The following is a 22608-nucleotide window of genomic DNA, read 5'->3' as shown; positions in this document are numbered from 1 at the left end:
TCTTTATAGTTACCGAAGGATCAATATCACACAGACTATATTTGTGGCTACACAAATAACAAAAACTTTTTGTTAGTTTTCAATAACAAAAACTAAAATACATTTTAAAAGATACTTTTAAATACCTCATGAGCCAAAGAAGAACTCCTAGTGGAAAATAAAAAATACTTAGAACTGAATAATAAAAAGACTGCATATCAAAATTATGAGATTCATCTTAGAGGAAAATATACAGCCTTAAATACCCATTTTGGAAAAGAATGAAAACCATTAAGCTAAGGTTGCAACTTGAAAAAAATAAGAAAAAGAACATCAGATAAATACAAGGAAGAAAAGAAATAATAAGAGCAGAAATTACTAAAATGGAAAAAACATACAACAGAGGAAATCAATGTGGCTCACAAAATATAAATTCTGTCATGTTAGTCTTGCACAGTTTCACTTCTTCTCTTTTTTTTTTCCTCTTTTGACTGCTCCACCACATATGGAGTTCCTGGACCAGGGATCAGACGCCAGCTGCAATTGGCACCTATACTGCAGTTGCAGCAACACCGGCTCCTTTAACCCACTGTGCCAGGCCAGAGATCAAACCTGCATCCTGGTGCTACAGAGATGTTACTCATGTTGTACCACAGCAGGAACTCCCAGTTTCACTTCTTAAACCTATCTCAATTTAACTTACCAAGTGACTTTCAACTACTGGGCAATGCTTGCTCAAGTTCTACTCCTGACCCGGTTCCTAGCTGAACAGTGTGAAGTACGAGAGGTATGGTGGCCTGTGTCACCGCCGCAGAAAGTATAACCCCTTATAAGTTCTATACGATATAAACAAAGAGTAGGATTATTCTGTCAAGTGTATCATTTTTATGAAACAAAAATAAGGATTAAAAACATTTCTCAAAAAAAAAGGAGTTCCTGTCATGGCTCAGCGGAAACAAATTTGAGTAGAATCCATGACACAGGTTCGATCCCTGGCCTCACTTAGTGGGTTAAGGATCCTACGTTGCCATGAGCTGTGGTATAGGTTGCAGACTCTGCTTGAATCTGGCGTAGCTATGGTTGTGGTGCAGGCCAGCAGCCACAGCTCTGATTTGACCCCTAGCCTGGGAACCACAAGTGTGGTGGTTTTTTCCAAAAATTTTTCCAATTCTAAAGTCATTATTATCAGGATTTGAAAGATTTTACTAAATAAGTCAATTTTTTCACAACTGATTTGGATATAAGCTAAAGTATGAAAAGTAAGAAGGTTCTGGAGTTCCTGTCGTGGCGCAGTGGTTAACGAATCCGACTAGGAACCATGAGGTTGCGGGTTCGATCCATGGCCTCGGTCAGTGGGTTAAGGATACGGCGTTGCCGTGAGCTGTGGTGTAGGTTGCAGACGTGGCTCGGATCCCAAGTTGCTGTGGTTGTGGTATAGGCCAGCGGCTACAGCTCTGATTAGACCCCTAGCCTGGGAACCTCCATATGCCGTGGAAACGGCCCTAGAAAAGGCAAAAAGACAAAAAAAAAAAAAACACAAACAAACAAAAAAAGAAAAGTAAGAAGGTTCTAATTAAAATTTTCTCCAAAACCCATGGAGCAGCTGCTCCATGACCTGAGGAAAAAAGAAAACATATACAAATGGTAAATATAATTATACTGTATTTAAATATCTTTAACTACGAGAGAGAGACAAATTAACTTTACCATCATAACAGAATTAAAATACAACTAACCTGGATGGTTTTCTCCTGTACATTCACAGTCAAGCAGGTCGTGAGTAACACAATGTGAATTTTCGTGTAATGTGAATAAATTTTTAAGTTCCTCAACTGAAAACTGAATATGATCCGATGTCTTGGTTAGGTCCACAACTGCCCCAGAAAGATCTTGCTTACTGATCTGCCTTTGATAGATCTTTTCTTCTATTGTACCTGAAGAGAAAACATTTATTAGATTTCCTCCAGATATTTACATCTGTTATTTTTGTAGGGTAAAGCATGTTTATTAGCATACTACTCAACAAAATAATAACATTCTTGATACCGAAGCACAGATTAACAAAAACAAAATTTTTTTCAGCCACACCCATGGCATATGGAAGTTCCCAGGCCAGGGACGAATCCAAGCCACATCTGGTGGATGTGACCTATGACCTAGGCCACGGCCCCACTGCTCCAGGTAAGGGATAGAATTGGTAATGCCACAGAGACAAGCCAGAGCATTATCCCACTGTGCCACAAAATTTTTTTTAATTATTCAAAGGAAATACATTTTTTTTGGTCATACTAAAGGGTTATTACCTGTGGTTAGGAGTCTATAAATATGTACGGGATGTTTCTGACCATCTCTCCATACTCTAGACATTGCCTATAGAAAAGAAATGAGAATTCTGAGAGTACAGTAGAAATTAATAACCCTTCCCACATAAGCAATTTGCATGAATATGTTTAAGATTAGGAATTCCCGTTGTGGCGCAGTGGAAATGAATCCGACCAGGAACCATGAGGCTGCATGTTCAATCCCTGGCCTCGCTCAGCAGGTTAAGGATCCCGTGTTGCTGTGAGCTTTGGTGTAGGTCACAGACCCGACTCGGATCCTGTGTGGCTGTGTCTGTGGCATAGGCCAGCAGTTACAGCTCCCATTTGACCCCTAGCCTGGGAACCTCCATGTGCCGTGGGTACGGCCCTAAAAAGTGAAAAAAAAGATATTAGGAATTCCACATTTCACTTATAGCTTAGAAAAACAAAGCCCAGGCATTCTCCACTTCATTTTTTTTCCCCTGGGATAAAGAAAGGGATGGATGAACACTCCCTGTGTGGAAAGTAACCACAGGTGCCAAGCAACAGTGAGAGGGTCTGTCTGCATCAAAAACTGGCACAGTGCACTTGGACAGCAAGAATACAAAGAATCAAGCAGAGCTTGGGCATGGAGGGTTTATTCTCAGTCCAAGTAGCCAATGATTCACCCATAAGGAATCCCAGGATACCTGCAATCAGCTCTGGCTCTAGATGAATCCCTGTGGTTTCAGGATTTTTAGCAATGATACCGTAAAGTAAAAGGTTGATGTTCAAACCCTGCTTGTTCCAAAGAACAGTCTGATCTTCAACCAGCTCTTGTAAGATAAACTCTAAGCCCTTGGAATATCCTGCCTGATAAGAGCATCTCAGTTTACCTGGGGCCTTCAGGCCCTGCCAAGTAGTTCATGCTAACAATGTAATCTGGGTGGGGCCTTAAGCCAGCTTGACTTCTGTGGGGATTGAAGACTGAGCAACTAAGGTCAGTCACATGGGTATCCGTACCTACATGATCAACCTCCAACAAAAACTCTGAACACCAAAGCTCAAGGGAACTTGTTGCCAGTGTTCCATGTGTGTTGTCACACATCAATGCTGAGAAAATTGAAGTGTTGTCCATACACCTTCAGGGGACAACTGGAAGCTTGTGCCTGGTCTCTGCTGGACTCTGCCCAGTGTACCTCTCACCTGTGCTGATTTTAGTCTGTATCCTTCACTGTAATAAAACTTAACTATGAATATTGTTTTTCTTGGTTCTGTGAGTCCCTCTAGTGCATCAAACCTGAGGGTTGTCTCCAGGTGCCCCAACTCTGATACCAAATAAGGTGCAAATCTATAGGTTGAAATCTCAAAATACATGAAGATGGACTGTACTCTGAAGAAAACCAAAGGTTTCTTCATTCCCCTAAATAAGTTCATTTTATGTCTTTACTATACCCTGCACAGACATTGATCATGGCACCTATAACACTTCCTTGTCTTCCCCTGCTGGCCGTGAGCATACTGAAGGCCCAATTACACAGTGAAGTAGAGCCTGGGAGACATACAGGTTTGGGTTTGAATCCTGGCTCTGCATCTTATAAGCCATGTGGCCAAGAACAAGCTTCCAAATCTTAATCTGTAAAGTAGGGCTTGTAATATCCACACTTGCAGGACTAATGCGAAGATTAATGGAATGTAGGGCACTTAACGGAGTGCCCAATGCAAAATAAGGGCTCAGTATGCAGCACCTACCACCATCACCATCATCATCATCATCATCATCTTCATATCCTCAGCAGGTACTGCATCCCCAGTAGGCATTCTACAATGTTTCTTTAATGCATAAATCATCTTACCTGGATATCAGTGGCTGGATTCCAATCAATGTCATAGAGAATTAAGTGAGATCCTCCAATAAGGTTAAGTCCCACACCACCAGCTTTGGAACTTAACAAAAAAATAAAATCAGAAGAGTATTTACTATTAAAGCCATCAACAATCTGCTGCCTTTGAGAGATCGGTGTTTGTCCATCGAGTCTTGTACAGCCATATCCACGACGCCTGCACACTTCTTGTAAAATATTCAAGGTTTGTGTATAGTTGGATACCAACACCACCCTGTCAATCAAAAAGAGAGAATTTTTTATACAATTTAAAAGAAATGTTAGATTTTTTTTAATTGAAGGAAAATACCACAATAACATTATCACTGATATTTATCGAATGTCCAACAATGACCTTGTACAATTAAAATACAGATTCTCCTTAAAATTTAATTTTACAGTAAGTCAATGTCTAAGAGACTTCAACTATTAAGACAGTGGAGTAAAGGAGTTCCCATTGTGGGTCAGCAGGTTAAGAATCCAACTAGTATCCATGAGGATGCAGGTTCGATCCCTGGCCTCACTCAGTGGGTTAAGGATCCAGGGCTGCTGCAAGCTGCCGCACAGGTTGCAGATGCAGCTCGTATCCAGCATTACTGCAGCGGTGACATAGCCCAGCAGCTGCAACTCCAATTCCATCCCTAGCCTGGGAACTTCCATGTGCTGCTGGTGTGGCCGTAAAAGAGAATTAAAAAAAAACAAAAAACAAAAAAAACAAAACATAGTGGAGTAAAGACCTTTCTGCTTTCTTTACTTCTCTTATGTCACCTTAAGAACAACAGGAGATTAAGAAACGGAATTACAAAATCTATCTTTGATGAAACAAGGAAACATTTGTATATGAAAACAGAGAATAGTGGAATGGTGATCTGCTAGGAGAACAGAAAAAGTGAAGCCTAAGTACCCAAAAAGGGAGATTTCAATAAGAAACAAGTTCATATCAAGCTAAGTGAAGTCGGCCATACAATGAGACACCAACATCAAATGCTTTCACTGACATGTGGAATCTGAAAAAAGGACAGACAGAACTTCTTTGCAGAACAGATGCTGACTCACAGACAATGAAAAACTTATGGTCTCCAGAGGAGACAGTTTGGGTGGTGGGGGGATGTGCTTGGGCTGTGGGATGGAAATCCTGTGAAATCAGATTGTTATGATCATTATACAACTACAGATGTGATAAATTCATTTGAGTAATAAAAAAATGAAAAAAAAATAAAATAAAATAAGAAACAAGTTCATTCGCACCACAGACTCTTGTAAAGGCACCTCAGAAGGAAGGAGTTTAGACTTGGGCTACTACAAGAACACTGGTAACTAAACTCAATATCTTGTAATAATCTATAATGGAAAAGAATCTGAAAAAGAACATATACATATATGTGTGTGTGTGTGTATATATATATATATAAATATAAAACTGAAGTCATTTTGCTGTACATTTGAAACTAACACAACACTGTAAATTAACTATACTTCAATTAAAAAAAAAAAGGAGTACTGATAAATTGAACCCAGGTCCTACTCCCATGTAGCCAGCTGACTTTTCCTTTTCAACTAGAATGCTTATTCTCTGGAGAAAGTAAACCAAAGAAACTTAGACTGGGAAACTTTAGAAGACAGGGATATACTGACAAATCAAAAGGAAGGTCTGCATGCTGGATGGTAGGATCCTAGTCCCCTTTTTCTGCAAGCTCCCAGAATACCAGCAGCCAGGCATCCCTCTCACGCTTCGCCCCAAGAAAAAGATTATTGGAAGATTCATCTGTGGAAGGAATTACTTGAATGACCCCAGAGAAAAGGTCCACAGATAGGTGGAATCCTCAAATAAAAAAGCCAGCTCACTACCTGATTACCCAATGCAGGCCACCAGCACACAAGCCCTGCCTGTGCACAGAGCCTTCAATTCAGTCAATGTTTTACTGTCTCACTCTCAAATATGGACAACAAAGGCCACCTCTGGAAGGAAGGAATTTGAGGCAAGCCTCCAACACAAAAAAAATAGAAACCAAAACAAATAAACAGAAAAAAAAAGAAATATGAAAAAAACACAGCAATGGTGGAAACAGAAGACAACTTTAAGGAAATAATATCTTCAAAAAAGAGACAGCATTCACAAGAAGAGGAGGCAATAAAAAAGAACAATCAAGAATAAGAAAATTGGGAGTTCCCATCATGGCACAGTGGAAACGAATGGGGAACCATGAGGTGTAGGTTCAATCCCTGGCCTCGCTCAGTGGGTTAAGGATCTGGCTTTGCCATGAGCTGTGGTGGAGTTCACAGATGTGTCTCAGATCCTGTGTTGCTATAGCTGTGGTGTAGGCCGACAGCTGTAGCTGCGATTCAACCCCTAGCCTACCTCCATATGCCGCAGGTGCGGTCCTAAAAAGCAAAAAAAAAAAAAAAAAAGAAGAAGAAGAAGAAGAAAATTTTCTTGGAAATTTAAAACAAGAGCCAAGAAGTTCCGGTCGTAGCACAGAGGAAACAAATCCAACTAGGAACCATGAGGTCTTGGGTTCAATCCCTGGCCTCATTCAGTGGGTTAAGGATCTGGTGTTGCTGTGGCTATGGTATAGGCTGGCAGCTACAGCACCGATTAGACCCCTAGCTTGGGAACCTCCACATGAAGCAGGTGCAGCTCTCAAAAAAAGACAAAAGAGGAGTTCCCGTCGTGGCTCAGTGGTTAACAAATCCAACTAGGAATCATGAGGTTGCGGGTTCGATCCCTGGCCTTGCTCAGTGGGTTAAGGATCCGGCGTTGCCGTGAGCTGTGGTGTAGGATGCAGACGCGGCTCTGGCCTAGGCCGGCAGCTACAGCTCCAATTCGACCCCTAGCCTGGGAATCTCCATATGCCGTGGCAAAAAAAAGACAAAAAATATATATACAAAATTTTTTTTAAAAAGACAAAAGACTAAAAATAAATAAAATAAAATGAGAGCCAAAATAAAAATTTAACAGGAGGAGATCTGGAAAAAAATAAGAAGAGAGTTCTCTTTTGGCGCAGTAGGTTAAGGATCCAGCATTATCACTGCAGTGGCCTGGGTCACTGCTGTGGCGCAGGTTTGATCCCTGGCTGAGGGCACAGCCAAAAAGAAACCAAAAAAACAAGGAAGGAAAGAAGGATGGAAGGAAGGAGAGAGGGAAGGAGGGACAGAGGGAGGGAGGCAGGAAATAGGAAGAGAGTCTTCCAGGAAATAGATTAAAAAGGAAAGTGATAACTAATAGGAGAGAAAAGATAAGAATTAGAGAATCAATCCATGAGGTTCAATATATGATGGGCAGGAATTCTAAAGAAAACAAAAAGAAATTGTTTTGAGAAAGAGACTGTTTCCCAGACACAGAATCTTCAGATTAAAAAGACCTACTACAAATTTCCAGCTCAATAAATGAAAAAATGATCCATAGTAAGGCACATCATGATTATAACTCAAAGTATAAAGAATGAAGAAAAACTGCTAGTTTTTATAAAGAAAATACAGAGGAGACAAGAGATAGCTGTATAAGCAAATGATCTGGCAATACCTAGGGGAGCTGGTGATTTCCTCTGAGAAACAGGATGCAAAGGGGAAAAACAAATTATGAACTTCTGGATTTTTTTATAATAAGCCTTTTAACACTTGGACAAAATAAAATTGTTTTAAAAAATAAGGAAAAATGTAAACCAAAATTTACATAACAGCTAAAGTTTGATATATTAAGCAAAAATAAAAAATAGATCGAGACTTTTTCCTATCAATTTTATAAGTGGTAGGATAATTATTTACACTAGAAATTTTTAAAATAAAGCACATTTTTAAACAGGTACAATTTTCTCAATTACCTATGCTAACAAGGTAGAGATAATCGAACAATAATTTATATTTTCATTCCTGTATCAGTTACTTTTCGCTATATAACAGACTACCCCAAAACTCAGTGGCTTAAAACAACAGCCATTTATCTCATACTTAGCTCACAATTCTGTAGGTTGGTCATTTGGGCTGGGTTCGGCTAGGAGGCTCCTCTGCTGGTCATGTCTGCTGACTTGAGCATCTGCAGTCAGCAGCCATGTGGACTGGGGACTAGCTGGTTCTTGAGGGGGCTCAGCTGGGAAGCCTCCTTTCAGCTCCTCATGTCTCTCATCCTCTAGCAGGCTAGCCCAGGCTTATTCACATGGTGACAAAAAGGTCCCAGAAGCCACAAGTGAGAAGAAGCCCCACTGCACAAGAGCTTTTCAAGCTCATTTTCGTGCCACATTTGCCAGTGTCTCATGGGCCAACCTAAGTTACGTGGCTGAGCTCAGAGTCAGAATGGGAGATGACCCACGGATATCCAGGAAAGGAACATGAATATAGCGAGGGGAACAACTTAAGATCATTTTTGCAACCTACCAAAATTCCTATACTACTATTTCAATCATTTTTTCCTTCCTTTTCTATATTATTACAGGGATGAGTAACATATTTTAACATACTTTTTCTGATACAACTTTAATGGACAGAAGGAAAGCTGGCTTTAGAATATCTTCCCTGACAAGTTCTTAGAAGGCTAGATGTAGACTTGATGGGACAGGTGACAATCTTAGTAAGGAGGCTTGGACAATCCCCTTTCAGAGGTCTAGAGCCCACTCACGTACATAGTTTCAAACAAGGCTATTAGTTTAGTGATCACTATACTGTCCCCAAAAGCAGCTGAAATCTGTAGGCAAGGCTGCCCTGTATGGTAGAGTGCAAGATGCACCCAGCACAAGAGTGTCCCAACAAGAGACACATGGGAGCTGTAACTCAGCATGAACTCTGCTCGCCAGGAAGCCTAGGGCATGAATGCAACAACCAGTACAGAGGAGGGACTTTTTAAACTTTGAAGTATCCTTATAAAATTCCATAAAAGGTCCACCAGCTAGACAAGCCAGGAATTATCAGATATGCCTCCACCCAGTTCTAAATCATGCACAAAAGCATTGTAGAAGAGCTCTGCCTGCATACCTAAAATAGAACTATCTGGTTCTAATTATGATAACACAGTAGATCAGGGTACACAGGAGTACTATCCCTGAAATCAAACACTGTGAGCTAATTTTTAGCTACATATTTTAAAGGTTTAGGAGATGTTTGTGCATAGGCAGCTCAGCCCTGGAAAACCTGGCCTCTATTCCCAATTGGCCACATCAAAAAAGGGCCACAGCTCAATAACAACAACAAAAAAAAAGCCAATTTTTAAAATGGGCAAAGGACTTGAACAGACATTTTCCAAAGAAAATAGATAAATGGCCAACATGAAGAGGAACAGATGCCCAACATCACTACTTACTAGGGAAATGCAAATCAAAACCACAGTACCTCATATCCATTAAGATGGCCATTACCAAAAAACAAAACAAAACAGAAAATAGCAATGTTGGTGATGATGTTATGAAATTGGAACCCTTGTGCACTGTTGGTGAGAATGTAAAATGGTGTGAAAAACAGTATGGAGGTTCCTCAAAAAAATCAAAAAGAGAATTATCATATGATCCAATAATTATACTTCTGGATATATTCCCAAAAGAATTGAAAACAGGGTCTCAGAAAGGTATCAACGTACAACCATGTTCACAGCAGCATTATTCACAACTGTCAAAAGGTGGAAGCAACCCAATCGTCTGTCAACAAATGAATAGGTAAACAAAATGTTAAATACATACAATGGAATATCATTCAGCCTTTAAAAGGAAAGAAATTCTGGAGTTCCCGTCCTGGCACAGGGGAAACGAATACGGCTAGGAACCATGACGTTGCAAATTCGATCCCTGGCCTCGCTCAGTGGGTTATGGATCCAGCATTGCTACGAGCTGTGGTGTAGGTCACAGACACGGCTCAGATCTGGCGTTGCTGTAGCTCTGGAGTAGGCCGGCAGCTATAGCTCCATTTAGACCCCTAGCCTGGGAACCTCCATATGCCTAGGGTGTGGCCCTAAAAAGACAAAAGACTAAAAAATTTTTAAAAATAAAAGGAAAGAAATTCTGACACATGCTACAACATGGATGAATCCTGAAGGCATTATGCTAAATAGAGTATGCTAGTCATAAAAGACAAAACCTGGAGTTCCCACTGTGGCTTAGCAGTAATGAACCTAACTAGTATCCATGAGGACACAGGTTCGATCCCTGGCCTTGCTCAGTGGGTTAAGGATCCAGCATTGTTGTGAGCTGTGGTGTAGCTTGCTGATGCAGCTCGAATCCTGCAGTGCTGTGGCTGTGGCATAGGCCAACAACTACAGCTGCTGTTAGACCCCTAGCCTGGGAATTTCCATATGCAGCGGGTACAGCCCTAAAAAGACAAAAAAGGAAAAAAACAACAACAACAACAACAACAAAACCTTCTATGATTCCATTTATATAAGGTACCTACAATAATAGACAGATTTCTGTCTTCATGGTTGCCAGGGGCTGGGAAAAAGCAAGAGTGGGGAGTCGTTATTTAATGGGTACAGCTCAGTTTTGCAAGATAAAAAAAGTACTGGAGCTTGGTTGCACAACAGTGCAAATGTAACAACTAGCAGTACAAATGTAACTAACAATACTCTTAGAAATAATTAAGAGGCTAAATTTATGAGTATGTAAAACTTATACAATTTAAAACAAAATAAAACCAGAAAAGTCCATCTCTTCAGATAATGTGAAGTAACAGAATAAAATCCCAGCTGTGCCACTGACAGAAGTGCTGTTTCTTCTTTCATGGGACAAGACAGGATTCAGTTTTCTTAGGGTCCACAAGCAGTCAAAATGACTCCATCTCAAACTCTACCCCCAAATTGTTTTTCCCCCTCATTCTTTCCTTCCCACCACTAGAGGGAAACTGTCCCCTAGAAAATCACCAAGGATAAATTCTCATACCTACATTCACAACTTATCTCTTCTCATTTCCTCTAAAATTCTGTTCACTCATATTCCTTGTCCATAAAAAAACCAAAAACCAAAAAACAACCAAACAAAAAAACAATAACCTATCCCCCATTCGGAGAAGGGGGAAAAACAGAAACCAGTAAAAAGAAGATGAAAACAGTCTAAGTAAAAGTTTACACTCTAAGTTCAAACTGGATGTGGGTCACAATCCACATACATACACACTCTTTTGTATAGATAAAATATTATCTAGTAAAAAATTTCAATCAAACTGAATTAAAGAGTTCATGGAAAGTTTCCTTGTTTTAGTAACAAATTATGAAAAATGTCTAAAAATTTGCACAAGTCAAATGATACTATTAATGCTCCAAAGAGGTTAAGTTTGATTCCTTAACAATTAAATATAATTATTATGTTGTGATCTTTTCTATGCATTTTTTAAATTATAGTTGATTTATAATGTGCCAATTTCTGATGTACAGCAAAGTGACCTAGTCATACACACACACACACATATACACATTCTTTTTTCACATATTATCTTCCATCATGCTCTATCACAAGAGACTGGATATAATTCCCTGTGCTGTATAATAAGATACATTTTCACCTTAATTCAAAAACAGTTTGGAGGCTCTATCACAAGAGACTGGATATAATTCCCTGTGCTGTATAATAAGATACATTTTCACCTTAATTCAAAAACAGTTGTTGAGGCTCAGCAATAAGAAGCCCAACCAGTATCCATGAGGTTGCAGGTACAATCCCTGGCCCTGATCAGTGGATTAAAGATCTGGCGTTGCCATGAGCTGTGGTGTAGGTCACAGATTGGACTCGGATCTGCTGTGGCTGTGGTGTAGGCCGGCAGCTTCAGCTCTGATTCAACCCCTAGCCTAGGAACTTTCATATGCCTCAGGTGTGGCTATAATACATATTTTTTAAAAAAATTCTTTTAAATACTTCCTGCAAAGATAAAACAACAATCCCTGCACCATAGGTGCTGACATGGAAGAGAATGAATGATTACCATACAATGTGAGAAGAGGTCCATTGGAGGGAGGTACAAGATGGGAAGGGAGAACAGAAGAGGGGCATCTAACTCAACATGAGGCCAGAGGTTTCCAAGAGGAAAAAGTATCTGAGCTGAGTCTTAATGAAGAGAAAGTTGGCCAGAAGAATGAGAAGTGGAGGTATACCAGGCCTTGGAGCCTGCAAGATGTAAGAGTAAGAAGCAGAGCAACTAGGTTCTGCATATAGTCTAGTATGAGTGGACATGTGAAGGAGTCCAGAGAGATGAGGAAAAGGAGGCACCACTCACGTCAGAAACAGTCTTGTCTAGTGTGTTGCAGAGTTTGGGAATTTCTGGAAGACTGCTGGGAATCTTTCTCTTTTTTTTTTTTTTTTTTTTTTTGCTTTTTAAGGCCACACCCATGGCACGTGGAGGGTCCCAGGCAAGGGGTCTAATCAGAGCTGTAGTCACTGGCCTACGCCACAGCATCACCAGATCTATGACCTACACCACAGCTCATGGCAACACCAGATCCTTAAGCCACTGAGCGAGGCCAGGGATCGAACCCGCATCCTCATGCGGATTCGTTTCCACTGTGCCACAACAGGAACTCCTCTGGATAATTTTGAAGAAAAGGAATAACATGTTCACATCTGTATTTAAGAAATACAAGTTAGGACAATATTGATATGCAATGGGACACAGTTCATATGAGACCATCATAACGCAATCAGTAACTACAAGAATAAAAAAAATTTTCTGGTACCAGAAAGTACATGGATTCCTGAAATTAAGAAATAAAATCAACAGACTGTAGAGACTGATGACATTAGGAGAGTGAGGGAGAAAAGTGAGTCTAGAATGACAAGGGTTTTTTGCTTGCATAACGGTACCATTCTTCAAGCCAAGGAATAAAGAAAAGGATCAGGCTTGCAGAGGCAAAATGATGAATCCAGTTTGGTTCATGAGAAGGTTGAGGTCCAACAGGATATCCAGACAGATTTAGATGTCCATCAAACAGAAAGGATGGGGAAACTAGAAGAAAGGCTTGGTCTAGAGATTTGGAGTCAGTACTACATGGATGACAGCTGAAACTTTGGGGAGTAGATCCAAGCCAGGGAGGGTGTTTAGAGGGAGAAGGAGGCTAAAGGGAAAACCCTCTGGAGTATCAATATTTAGGGGCAGGAAAAGAAGAAAGGATTCTGAGTGAGATAAAGAAACATGTTAGGTGTCATAGATCAGAAGATATCTCTAGGGCTTTTTTTAATATACCTATTTACTTTACATTTAGTTTTTCTTAAATAAAAACTCATAGACTCATTATTAATGTAAGTTTACAAAAGACTGGGAGCTGACCATGTCTGCAAAGAAGAAAACAACTTGTTTTTAATGTTTTCCTCAAGGAATAAAAACATGTCTAAGCTATGAGCACATACAAGAAGTCTATTAGATTAATCTTACTTTTCAGCAGGACGAAGTTCATGGATAACAGCTAAGAGCTTGGACAGCACCTGCAGTTTTCCTGACTCTTCCTCAGCAAACATGAGCGGGTTGTAATCAGGGGGGAACACCTTTAGCAAGTCTTCATACAGTCTTCTTTCTTCATTCTCATCCCAAGCTGAACTGCATTCTTTTTCCTATTCAAAAGGATGACTGTCAACACTGGTTCATCTTTTTTTTTTTTTAAATGGAGAGGGAAAAAAAATGCTAAAATTATGGGGGGAAAAAAACCTGAAGATTAAAAGCTATCTGAGGGAGTCCCCGGCCTGACTCAGTGGTTAACATATCCGACTAGAAACCATGAGGTTTCGGGTTCGATCCCTGGCCTTGCTCAGTGGGTTAAGGATCCGGCGTTGCCATGAGCTGTGGTGTAGGTTGCAGACGCGGCTCGGATCCCACATTGCTGTGGCTCTGGTGTAGGCTGGCGACTGCAGCTCCGATTAGACCCCTAGCCTGGGAACCTCCATATGCCTCAGGAGCAGTCCTAGAAATGACAAAAAGACAAAATAAATAAATAAATAAAGCTATCTGATCTACAATTACCAAAGGGGACAGGCAGAGGAGAGGGAGGGGTGAACTGGGGGTTTGGGATGGAAACGTTCTAAAATTAGGTTGTGATAATGGTTGTACAACTAGAAATACAGTAAAATTCGTTGAATTATTTAAATAAAAATCGCTACCCGAGGGAGTTCCCATCATGGCTCAAGGGTAATGAACCCGACTAATATCCATGAGGATGCAGGTTTGAACCCTGGCCCCACTCAGTGGGTTAAGGATCCAACATTCCCAGAAGCTGTGGTGTAGGTCACAGACATGGCTCAGATCTGGCACTGCTGCGGCTGTGGTATAGGCCAGCAGGTGTAGCTCCCATTAGACCCCTAGCCTAAGAACTTCCATATGCCACTGTTGCAGCCTTAAAAAGCAAAAAAAAAAAAAATTCAGTGTTCCTGTCGTGGCTCAGTGGTTAGCAAATCCGACTAGGAACCATGAGGTTTCGGGTTCAATCCCTGGCCTCGAACAGTGGGTTAAGGATCCAGCGTTGCCGTGAGCTGTGGTGTAGGTTGCAGATGCTGCTCGGATCCCGAATTGCTGTGGCTCTGGTGTAGGCCAGCAGCTACAGCTCTGATTCCACCCCTAGCCTGGGAACCTCCATATGCCACAGGAGCAGCCCTAGAAAAGGCAAAAAGACCAAAAAGACCAAAAAAAAAAAAAAAGAATCAACTAACAGGATTTCCCTGGTGGCACAGCAAGTGAAGGATCCAGCACTATCACTGCAACAGTTTGGGTCGCTGCTGTGGAGCAAGTTTGATCCCTGCCAGGGAACTTCCACATGCCACAGGCACACCACCCCTATCCCCAAAAAAGAATCAACTAACAGATATCTTTATGCCGTGACAGCCTGATGCATGGAGGTGCACTATGCAGATTATCAGCTAGACTTTTCATATCAGTTAGACATAGCAATCTCTTCCCTGACTCCATGCAACTCAAGAGCCTTCCAGTTATGAGTTGTTATATTTTTACTATTTACATCCCATTCACATTTTCTACAGAAAAATGCATATCTTTTTTTTTTTGTCTTTTTAGGGCTGCAGCCACAGCATATGGAGGTTCCCAGGCTAGGGGTCGAATCACAGCTGTAGCCACTGGCCTACGCCAGAGCCACAGCAACACGGGATCCGAGTTGCATCTGCAACCTACACCACAGCTCACGGCAACGCCGGATTGTTAACCCATTGAGCAAGAGCAGGGACCAAACCCGCAACCTCATGGTTCCTAGTTGGATTCATTAACCACTGCGCCACAAAGGGAACTCCCGAAAAATGCATATCTTGATTGAACTTGGGAAAGAGTCAAGTTTCAATTGGAACAAATCTATAAACCATTACTTAAAGGCTCACTTCGGCCATTTTATATTGATCCTTATTTGCTATGCTAGAAAAAAGGCTTTACTGAATAAGTCTCAGATTATAAATTATGTGCCATATGTGTGAGTATCCTATGCCTACTCTTAGTTAAGTGGTACACTCTGGGCCATCATAAAGTCTTCCTTTTTTTTTTTTTTTTTTGTCTTTTTGCCATTTCTTGGGCCACTCCCACGGCATATGGAGGTTCCCAAGCCAGGGGTCTAATCGGAGCTGTAGCTGCCAGCCTACGCCAAAGCCATAGCAACGCGGGATCCAAGCCACGTCTGCGACCTACACCACAGCTCACAGCAATGCCAAATCCTTAACCCACTGAGCAAGGCCAGGGATCAAACCCACAACCTCATGGTTTCTAGTTGGATTCATTAACCACTGCACCACGACGGGAACTCCCATAAAGTCTTCCTTTTAAGGGAGAATTTTGGCTTCTATTTTTGCTAAGCATGATATGCTAAAACAGTTTAATTTTTATCATTGTGTATAGAATCAATTTCTTTAAAAGCTGCTTAACAGGAGTTCCCATGGTAGCTCACTGGTAACGAATCTGACTAGCATCCATGAGGATGCAGGTCCAATCCCTGGCCTTACTCAGTGTGTTGGGGATCCGGCACTGCCGTGAGCTGTGCTGTGGGTTGCAGATGCAGCTCAGATCCCACATTGCTGTGGCTGTGGCTGTGGCCGGCAGCCATAACTCCAATTCAGACCCTAGACTGGAAACCTCCACATGCCACGGATGTGGCCCTAAAAAGAAAAAAAAAAAAAAACAGGAGTTCCCGTTGTGGCGCAGTGGTTAACGAGTCCGACTAGGAACCATGAGGTTGTGGGTCCTGTCCCTGCCCTTGCTCAGTGGGTTAACGATCCGACGCTGCCGTGAGCTGTGGTGTAGGTTGCAGACGCGGCTCGGATCCCGCGTTGCTGTGGCTCTGGCGTAGGCCGGTGGCTACAGCTCCGATTCGACCCCTAGCCTGGGAACCTCCATATGCCTCGGGAGCAGCCCAAAGAAATAGCAAAAAGACAAAGAAAAAAAAAAAAAAAAACTCAAACTTGTGGAAGACATCTAATCTGGTGAAACATTCACATTGATTTAGCAAAAATTAAATTTATAAGTAATAAGCATAGCATCATTAAAATTAAGTTTCTCAGAGTTCCTGTCGTGGCGCAGCGGAAATGAACCCAACTAGGGACCATGAGGTTTCGGGTTCAATCTCTGGCCTCACTCAGTGAGTTAAGGATCTGGTATTGTCCTGAGCTGTGGTGTAGGTCACAGATGTTGCTCAGGTCTGATGTTGCTGTGGCTCTGGTGTAGGCTGGCAGCAACAGCTCCGATTAGATCCCTAGCCTGGGAACCTCCATATGCTGCTCGTGTGGCCCTAAAAGGACAAAAGACAAAAAAAAAATTAAGTTTCTCCAGAAAAAAATTATATATGCAGTCTCTGAGTCCCTGTTTCCTCATCAAAAAAAAAAAAAAAAAGATACTTACTCCAGAGAACTTTTTGAAGAATAAATAAAATACTAGTAGAAAAGTACTTAGTGTTTGGTACATGGTAAGTGCTTAGTAAGTGTCATTAGCCAAGATTATTAATGCCAAAACATGGTTTTACCTGGCTGGACAGCTTTGACTCTTTATAATAAACTCCTCAAAGTGGTATTGCCAGGCCACAAGGTATATAAAACTTTAAGATTTTTGATACACATTACCAAGCTCTCTCTCAATTGTACCAATTTACATTCAAACCAGTAGGTGATCTTTATGTTCTTTCCTTGCAGTTTTCTGAATTTTATAAATTTCATACAACAATCATGTATTTCTTTTATAAAGATGAAAAAAATAGATTATTTTTTCATGGTAAAGTTTATATTTGTTAGCACCAAGCAGACAAAACTGTCTAGGTTTATTCATATAAAACAGGAAGCAGGAGTTCCCATCATGGCTCAGCAGTAATGAACCCAACTAGTATCCATGAGGATGCACGTTGAATCCTGGCCTCACTCGGTGGGTTAAGGATCCAGTGTTGCCATGAACTGTGGTGAAGGTCAGATAGGACTTGGATCTCGCTACTGTGGCTCTGGCGTAGGCCAGCAGCTCCACCTTTGATTTGACCCCTAGCCCAGGAACTTCCATATGCTGTGGGTGCGGCCCTAAAAAGATACATAAACATTTTTTAAATAAAATAAAATAGGAAGGGAAAGAAGGACCAGGCTCCAAAGGGCAAGTGGTGCAAACTGTGGAAGGCAGAGCCTGACACCCATGCCATCCCTAGTTTAGCTCTGTGAACATGGGCCTGCTCAGAGGACCAAGAAGAAGGCTGGACAGGCTCTGGGGCAGAACCATACTGCAGGCACTGCACAGCTTTTGGAAAACCCACAAACACAACCATAGGGAATCTGTCCAATCTGCCTTTTTAGGTTCATACAGAAGAGACCCTCAGCTCATATCCCTGTCACAGTCTCAGACTCCACTTACCTTTACTGAGCTGAACAAAAGGCAGGGGTGATTGCACAGTTTTTTAAGGGCTCCAATACATATTAGATGAGAACTATTTTCCATCAGTCCTTGAAGACAGAATCTGACAGCCTGAGAATTCAACAGCTTTCGATAAAGTTCAATCTGTAGTGCTCCTGGTCGGCAAAAGACAACATTCTCTATTTTAGGTGGAAGATATTTATTTATGACTTCTTGGGTTCTTCTGAGGATAAAGAGCCCAGTGAGGCACGTAAGTTCACATGCTCTTCTCTCTCCTAACTCCTTTTCTTCCTATGGAAAAATAGCAGACTTAAAAATAAAAGTGCTTTAGACCAAAAAAATACACAGAATTAAAATGAACATTAAACAGTTTATAATGATCAGCATTTACTAATTGCTTCCCTTCACATTTTTTTTAACAAAAGAAATGAACTACAAGTTTAGAATAGAAAAACTAGCCATTGTCTCTATATGTTTAGCATTATCATTTAATTAAATGAAGCTACAATCTCCTAATCTTTGTTTGGCTATTGCTGTCATTGAGAGTCACTGGAAATCAATAACCTACAAATTGAATTATTCTGAAAGTAAGCTATTATGTGAAGACTAATGGTACATAGTCTTAAAATCCTTAGCTAAGCAATCATACAACAAATGCTTGGAAGAAAATATTTTAACAAATTATTGATCCTAAAACTAAGCCTATAAGAATTACCGGCACGAGGCACGGCTAACACTTTCAAAATCAATACACATTGTTCATTACAGTACATTTTTAAAGTCAATATACAGTATGGTTGAAATATATGTTTAAATTCTCCATACAGAATCTTTTGAGTATATAGAATTTTACAGTGAACCTTAAAACAAACCTCATAGGTACATATTTGTTTCTATATAAATCAAAGAAAATGTCCCTTATATTTTAAAATTATTTTTCATTTTTATTACAAAGAAACTGGTTCACTGAAGAAAGGTTAGAAAATACAGTTATGCAAAAATAAGAAAACCAAAACCAGCTTTCACCAACCAGAAACAACCAAGGATATCAAGACTTTTTATGCGTAAATTCAAATTGTTTTGTTTGCAGATATGCAAATGTATCTGGTGTCTTATTTTTATTTATATTTGTAACAGGATCTCAAACCATAAAGCTTCATGGGAACAAGAAACCAGTCTGGCTTATCATATTCCCCAGTGTCTGGCATTTAGTATTTGGCCCACTTTAGGTATTTAATACATAAGTGTGGAGTAAAAAAAATAATGTTATTTTACTTTTAAATAATGTATCATAAACATTTTCTATGCTATTAAATATATGCATAAGCCATTTTTTGTATATAGTTCCTGGTTCATGGAGAATTGCTCAGTAAATGTTTATTAACTAATTATAGCATTTTGTTAATTCTCAGACTTAAAGGTATATTTTACTTTAACTTCTCTGAAATAGGATGCTTTTATAATCAATGACCTCTTACAATTATAACTGATAGCATGTTCTCCTTACTGGTACAGAAAGTAATGATGCATCCTAGAATTAATAGTATCTTAGGCTCAGTGAAATATAGTACCTATAGATAATGCAGAGTCTAAGTTACATTTTCCTGCCTTTGGAAATGTTTATTTCCAATTAGTTTTTTTTCTTCAGTTTGTTTCTAATTTTTTACCCATACAGCTAAATCTTTTCAAATATCTATGATAATTTCTTTCTTTTTGTGTGTGTCTGTGTGTTTTTGCCTTTTCTAGGGCCATTCCTGTGGCATATGGAGGTTCCCAGGCCAGGGGTCAAAACAGAGCTCTAGCTGCCCGCCTAGGCCAGAGCCAGCAATGCGGGATCCGAGCCACATCTGCGACCTACACCACAGCTCACAGCAATGCCGGATCCTTAACCCACTGAGCAAGGCCAGGGATCGAACCCGCAACCTCATGGTTCCTAGTCAGATTCGTTAACCACTGAGCCATGAAGGGAACTCCTATGATAACTTTTTTATAATAAATTCCTAAAGGTGGTATTGCCAGGCCATAAGATATACCCAATTTTAAGGCTTTTGATGCATATTACCAAATTATCCTCCAGTTGTACCAATTTATATACCAACCAGTAGAGGAGAGTACTCTCAGGTACACTTGCTATTACTATGTAAATCCAACTAACAAAAACATCCATAGGTACTTCATGGTTACTTGGCTTACCTTTTTAAATACCAGTAAGGATGAACATTTTTATATATTTACTGTCATTTAAGTAAGAGGAATTGAAAGATTGTGGCAAAAATAAAACAATCACTCTACTAATTTAATTTTTCCAAAATTAAAATACCCAAGTTATGGATAATATTCCCAGATGTACTGCTCTTTTCTAACCTATTTATTATAAAGTAAGTTATACCTGAGAAGCAGAAGGTTGTCTTGATGTAATGATGGGTTCTTCATATATTTTTCTATAACATGACAAAGAACCTAATATTCCTGGATTTACAAAATCAATTAATGAAAAAAATTCTTGGAGATCATTCTGAACTGGAGTACCTAAAGAGAGAAAAGTGATGAGAAAGTCAAGTTTGTGTTTTACAATATCAGGTCTTTATAGAAATTTGTACTCTCCCCCCAAGACGACTAAATACAAGCAAAGTCTCTAAGAAAGAGCAGCTAAATCAAGGTTTTTTTTTTAAATAATAATCATATTAATCTTCCTGGTTTTAACAGTGAACTAAAGTACCATCCACTGTGGCTGAGTACAGGCTTTAGAGGCTGACTGTGTGGGAACGAATCCTACCTGCATCACTTACTCTCTGAGTAACCCTGAGAAAGCTACTTACCCGAATTTTATTAGCTGTAAAATAGGGATAATAATAGCAGCTCCTAAGGTTGTGAGGATCGAATGAGTTATTTCATATACAATTCATATTGCGCCTGGAGCACAATAAATGGCCCATAACTGCTGTTATTATTATCACTGTACGACTCTGGACAAACTGCTTAAGCTCTTTTAAGTTAAAGATTTTTTCACTTATAAAAGTGGGAAGACTATTTTCCAGTGGTATTACAATGAAAAGTAGAGACATTGGATATGAAGTACCTGACATTTAGTAGAAATAGTGAATGGCATCTATTATTATCACTTCATGAAGTTATTGAATAAAATTGGGATCTTCACTAATCTTAAAGGTTGACATGGACTGGAAAAATACACTTATTTCAGTAACAGAAAATAGGAATTGTAAAAAAGAAATTACGGAATTTCACAATCACTTCCTTCAAAATTAAATGGATAGGAGTTCCCACTATGGTGGGGTAAGAACCCAACTAGTATCCATGAGGATGCAGGCTAGATCCCTGGCCTTGCTCAGTGAGTTAAGGATCCAACATTGCTGTAGCTGTGGTGTAGGCAAGCAGCTGTAGCTCCAATTTGATCCCTAGCCTGGGAACTCCCATATGCCTTGGGTGTAGCCCTAAAAAGGAGAAAAAAAAAAAAGAATTCAAAATTAAATGGGTAGACCCAATGTTGGGCCAATGCTTACTAATTTTTTAAAACATCTAATTTGTTCTAAATTGTTTAGCTGCATCAGAGTTAGAGAAAATAACTCTGTATTTATATAAGTATGCATTTTATTAAGCCTTTAAAAGAATATCCATGACAATAATTAATAAAGATGGGGGAGTGGGAAAAGCAGGAAGGAAAAGAGAGGAAAGGGTTTGTCTTAGACTGAGTTCTCAGAAGCTGAGCCTAAGATAAGGATTAAGCTACACATAATTAATGAGGGAGAACTCTCGGAAGAAAGGGAATGGAGGAATCAGAAAATGTAGAGGAAGAAACTAACAATTTCGCTCAAGCTAAATTACAGGGAGCCTTAAAGCATAAATTGCACTGTAAACTCAGTCCTGAAATTACCCTGAGGCAAAGGAACTTGCATTTTTTACTTATCTTCTCTACGAGTCAATCATTGACCAAGTTGCAGGGGGAAAAGGAAGCTCTCATTCAACCAATGAGAATTCTCGAGGAAAAGCAGGGGATTTGAGTTGTTTAATCAGTAGTCCCAGCAGCTATGGAATGGGTGTAACAACCCAGAAAAGGCGAATTAGAGAGGGCACCAACGGTTTCCACCAAGAGTAAGTGACTCATCCTGTCCAATGAGATATAAGAGTAAGTCAGAGAGGAGCCTGGGAAAGTCTCCTTATTCTTAAAGATAGAGAAAAAGGCAGCGCCAGCCCCTGCTCTCCTTTAAATATCACCTCAGCTAAATGTGATGTCTGGAACTGTTCTGGTCACCTGCTATAAGCATGGGGATGAAGTCAAAAACACAAACACGGCACAGCAGAAAACAAAAAGAACCAGAATCCTTGACAACACTGTGGAGCTGCTGTATCACCACTCCTGGAAGCTCTCCTAGCTCTAGACTTGAAGTTATGTGGGAGAATATGCACCTTTGGTTCAGATATCTGTTACCTGCATCTGAAATTACCTCAACTGATACACAAAGGAATGAGGCAAAAGCAAAATTAGAAGAAAAAAAAAAAAGGCAGAACACAGGAGGGCATCAGAAGAAGCATTTAGAGCAGAAAATACAATGGACGATTTAAAGGGGAGGGGGAGGAAGTTCCCCTGTGCCACAGCTGGTGTTGCCACAGCTGTGGCACAGGTCACAACTGCGGTGCGGGCGCCATCCCTAGCCTGGGAACTTCTATGTGTCTAGGATCTGGCCAAA

General features: G+C 40.2%; 1 protein-coding gene across 1 annotated transcript in view; it reads right to left on the bottom strand.

Annotated features, from left to right (window-relative positions):
• Window positions 1-22608, bottom strand: part of RAD54B (RAD54 homolog B) — a 118068-nt gene that overhangs the window by 5613 nt on the left and 89847 nt on the right. The window contains exons 9-14 of the mRNA XM_047783600.1: window positions 20292-20431; window positions 17903-18193; window positions 13475-13650; window positions 4115-4376; window positions 2283-2349; window positions 1716-1913 (exon numbers count right to left, since the gene is read on the bottom strand). Of these exons, the coding sequence (XP_047639556.1) occupies window positions 1716-1913; window positions 2283-2349; window positions 4115-4376; window positions 13475-13650; window positions 17903-18193; window positions 20292-20431 (1134 nt within the window). The remainder of the gene's footprint in view (window positions 1-1715; window positions 1914-2282; window positions 2350-4114; window positions 4377-13474; window positions 13651-17902; window positions 18194-20291; window positions 20432-22608) is intronic.

This window comes from Phacochoerus africanus, chromosome 6, assembly GCF_016906955.1.
Source record: "Phacochoerus africanus isolate WHEZ1 chromosome 6, ROS_Pafr_v1, whole genome shotgun sequence".
NCBI classification, from domain to species: domain Eukaryota; kingdom Metazoa; phylum Chordata; class Mammalia; order Artiodactyla; family Suidae; genus Phacochoerus; species Phacochoerus africanus.
The sequence above is the reverse complement of the archived record's forward strand: the minus strand, read 5'-3'. Positions and strand labels throughout refer to the sequence as shown.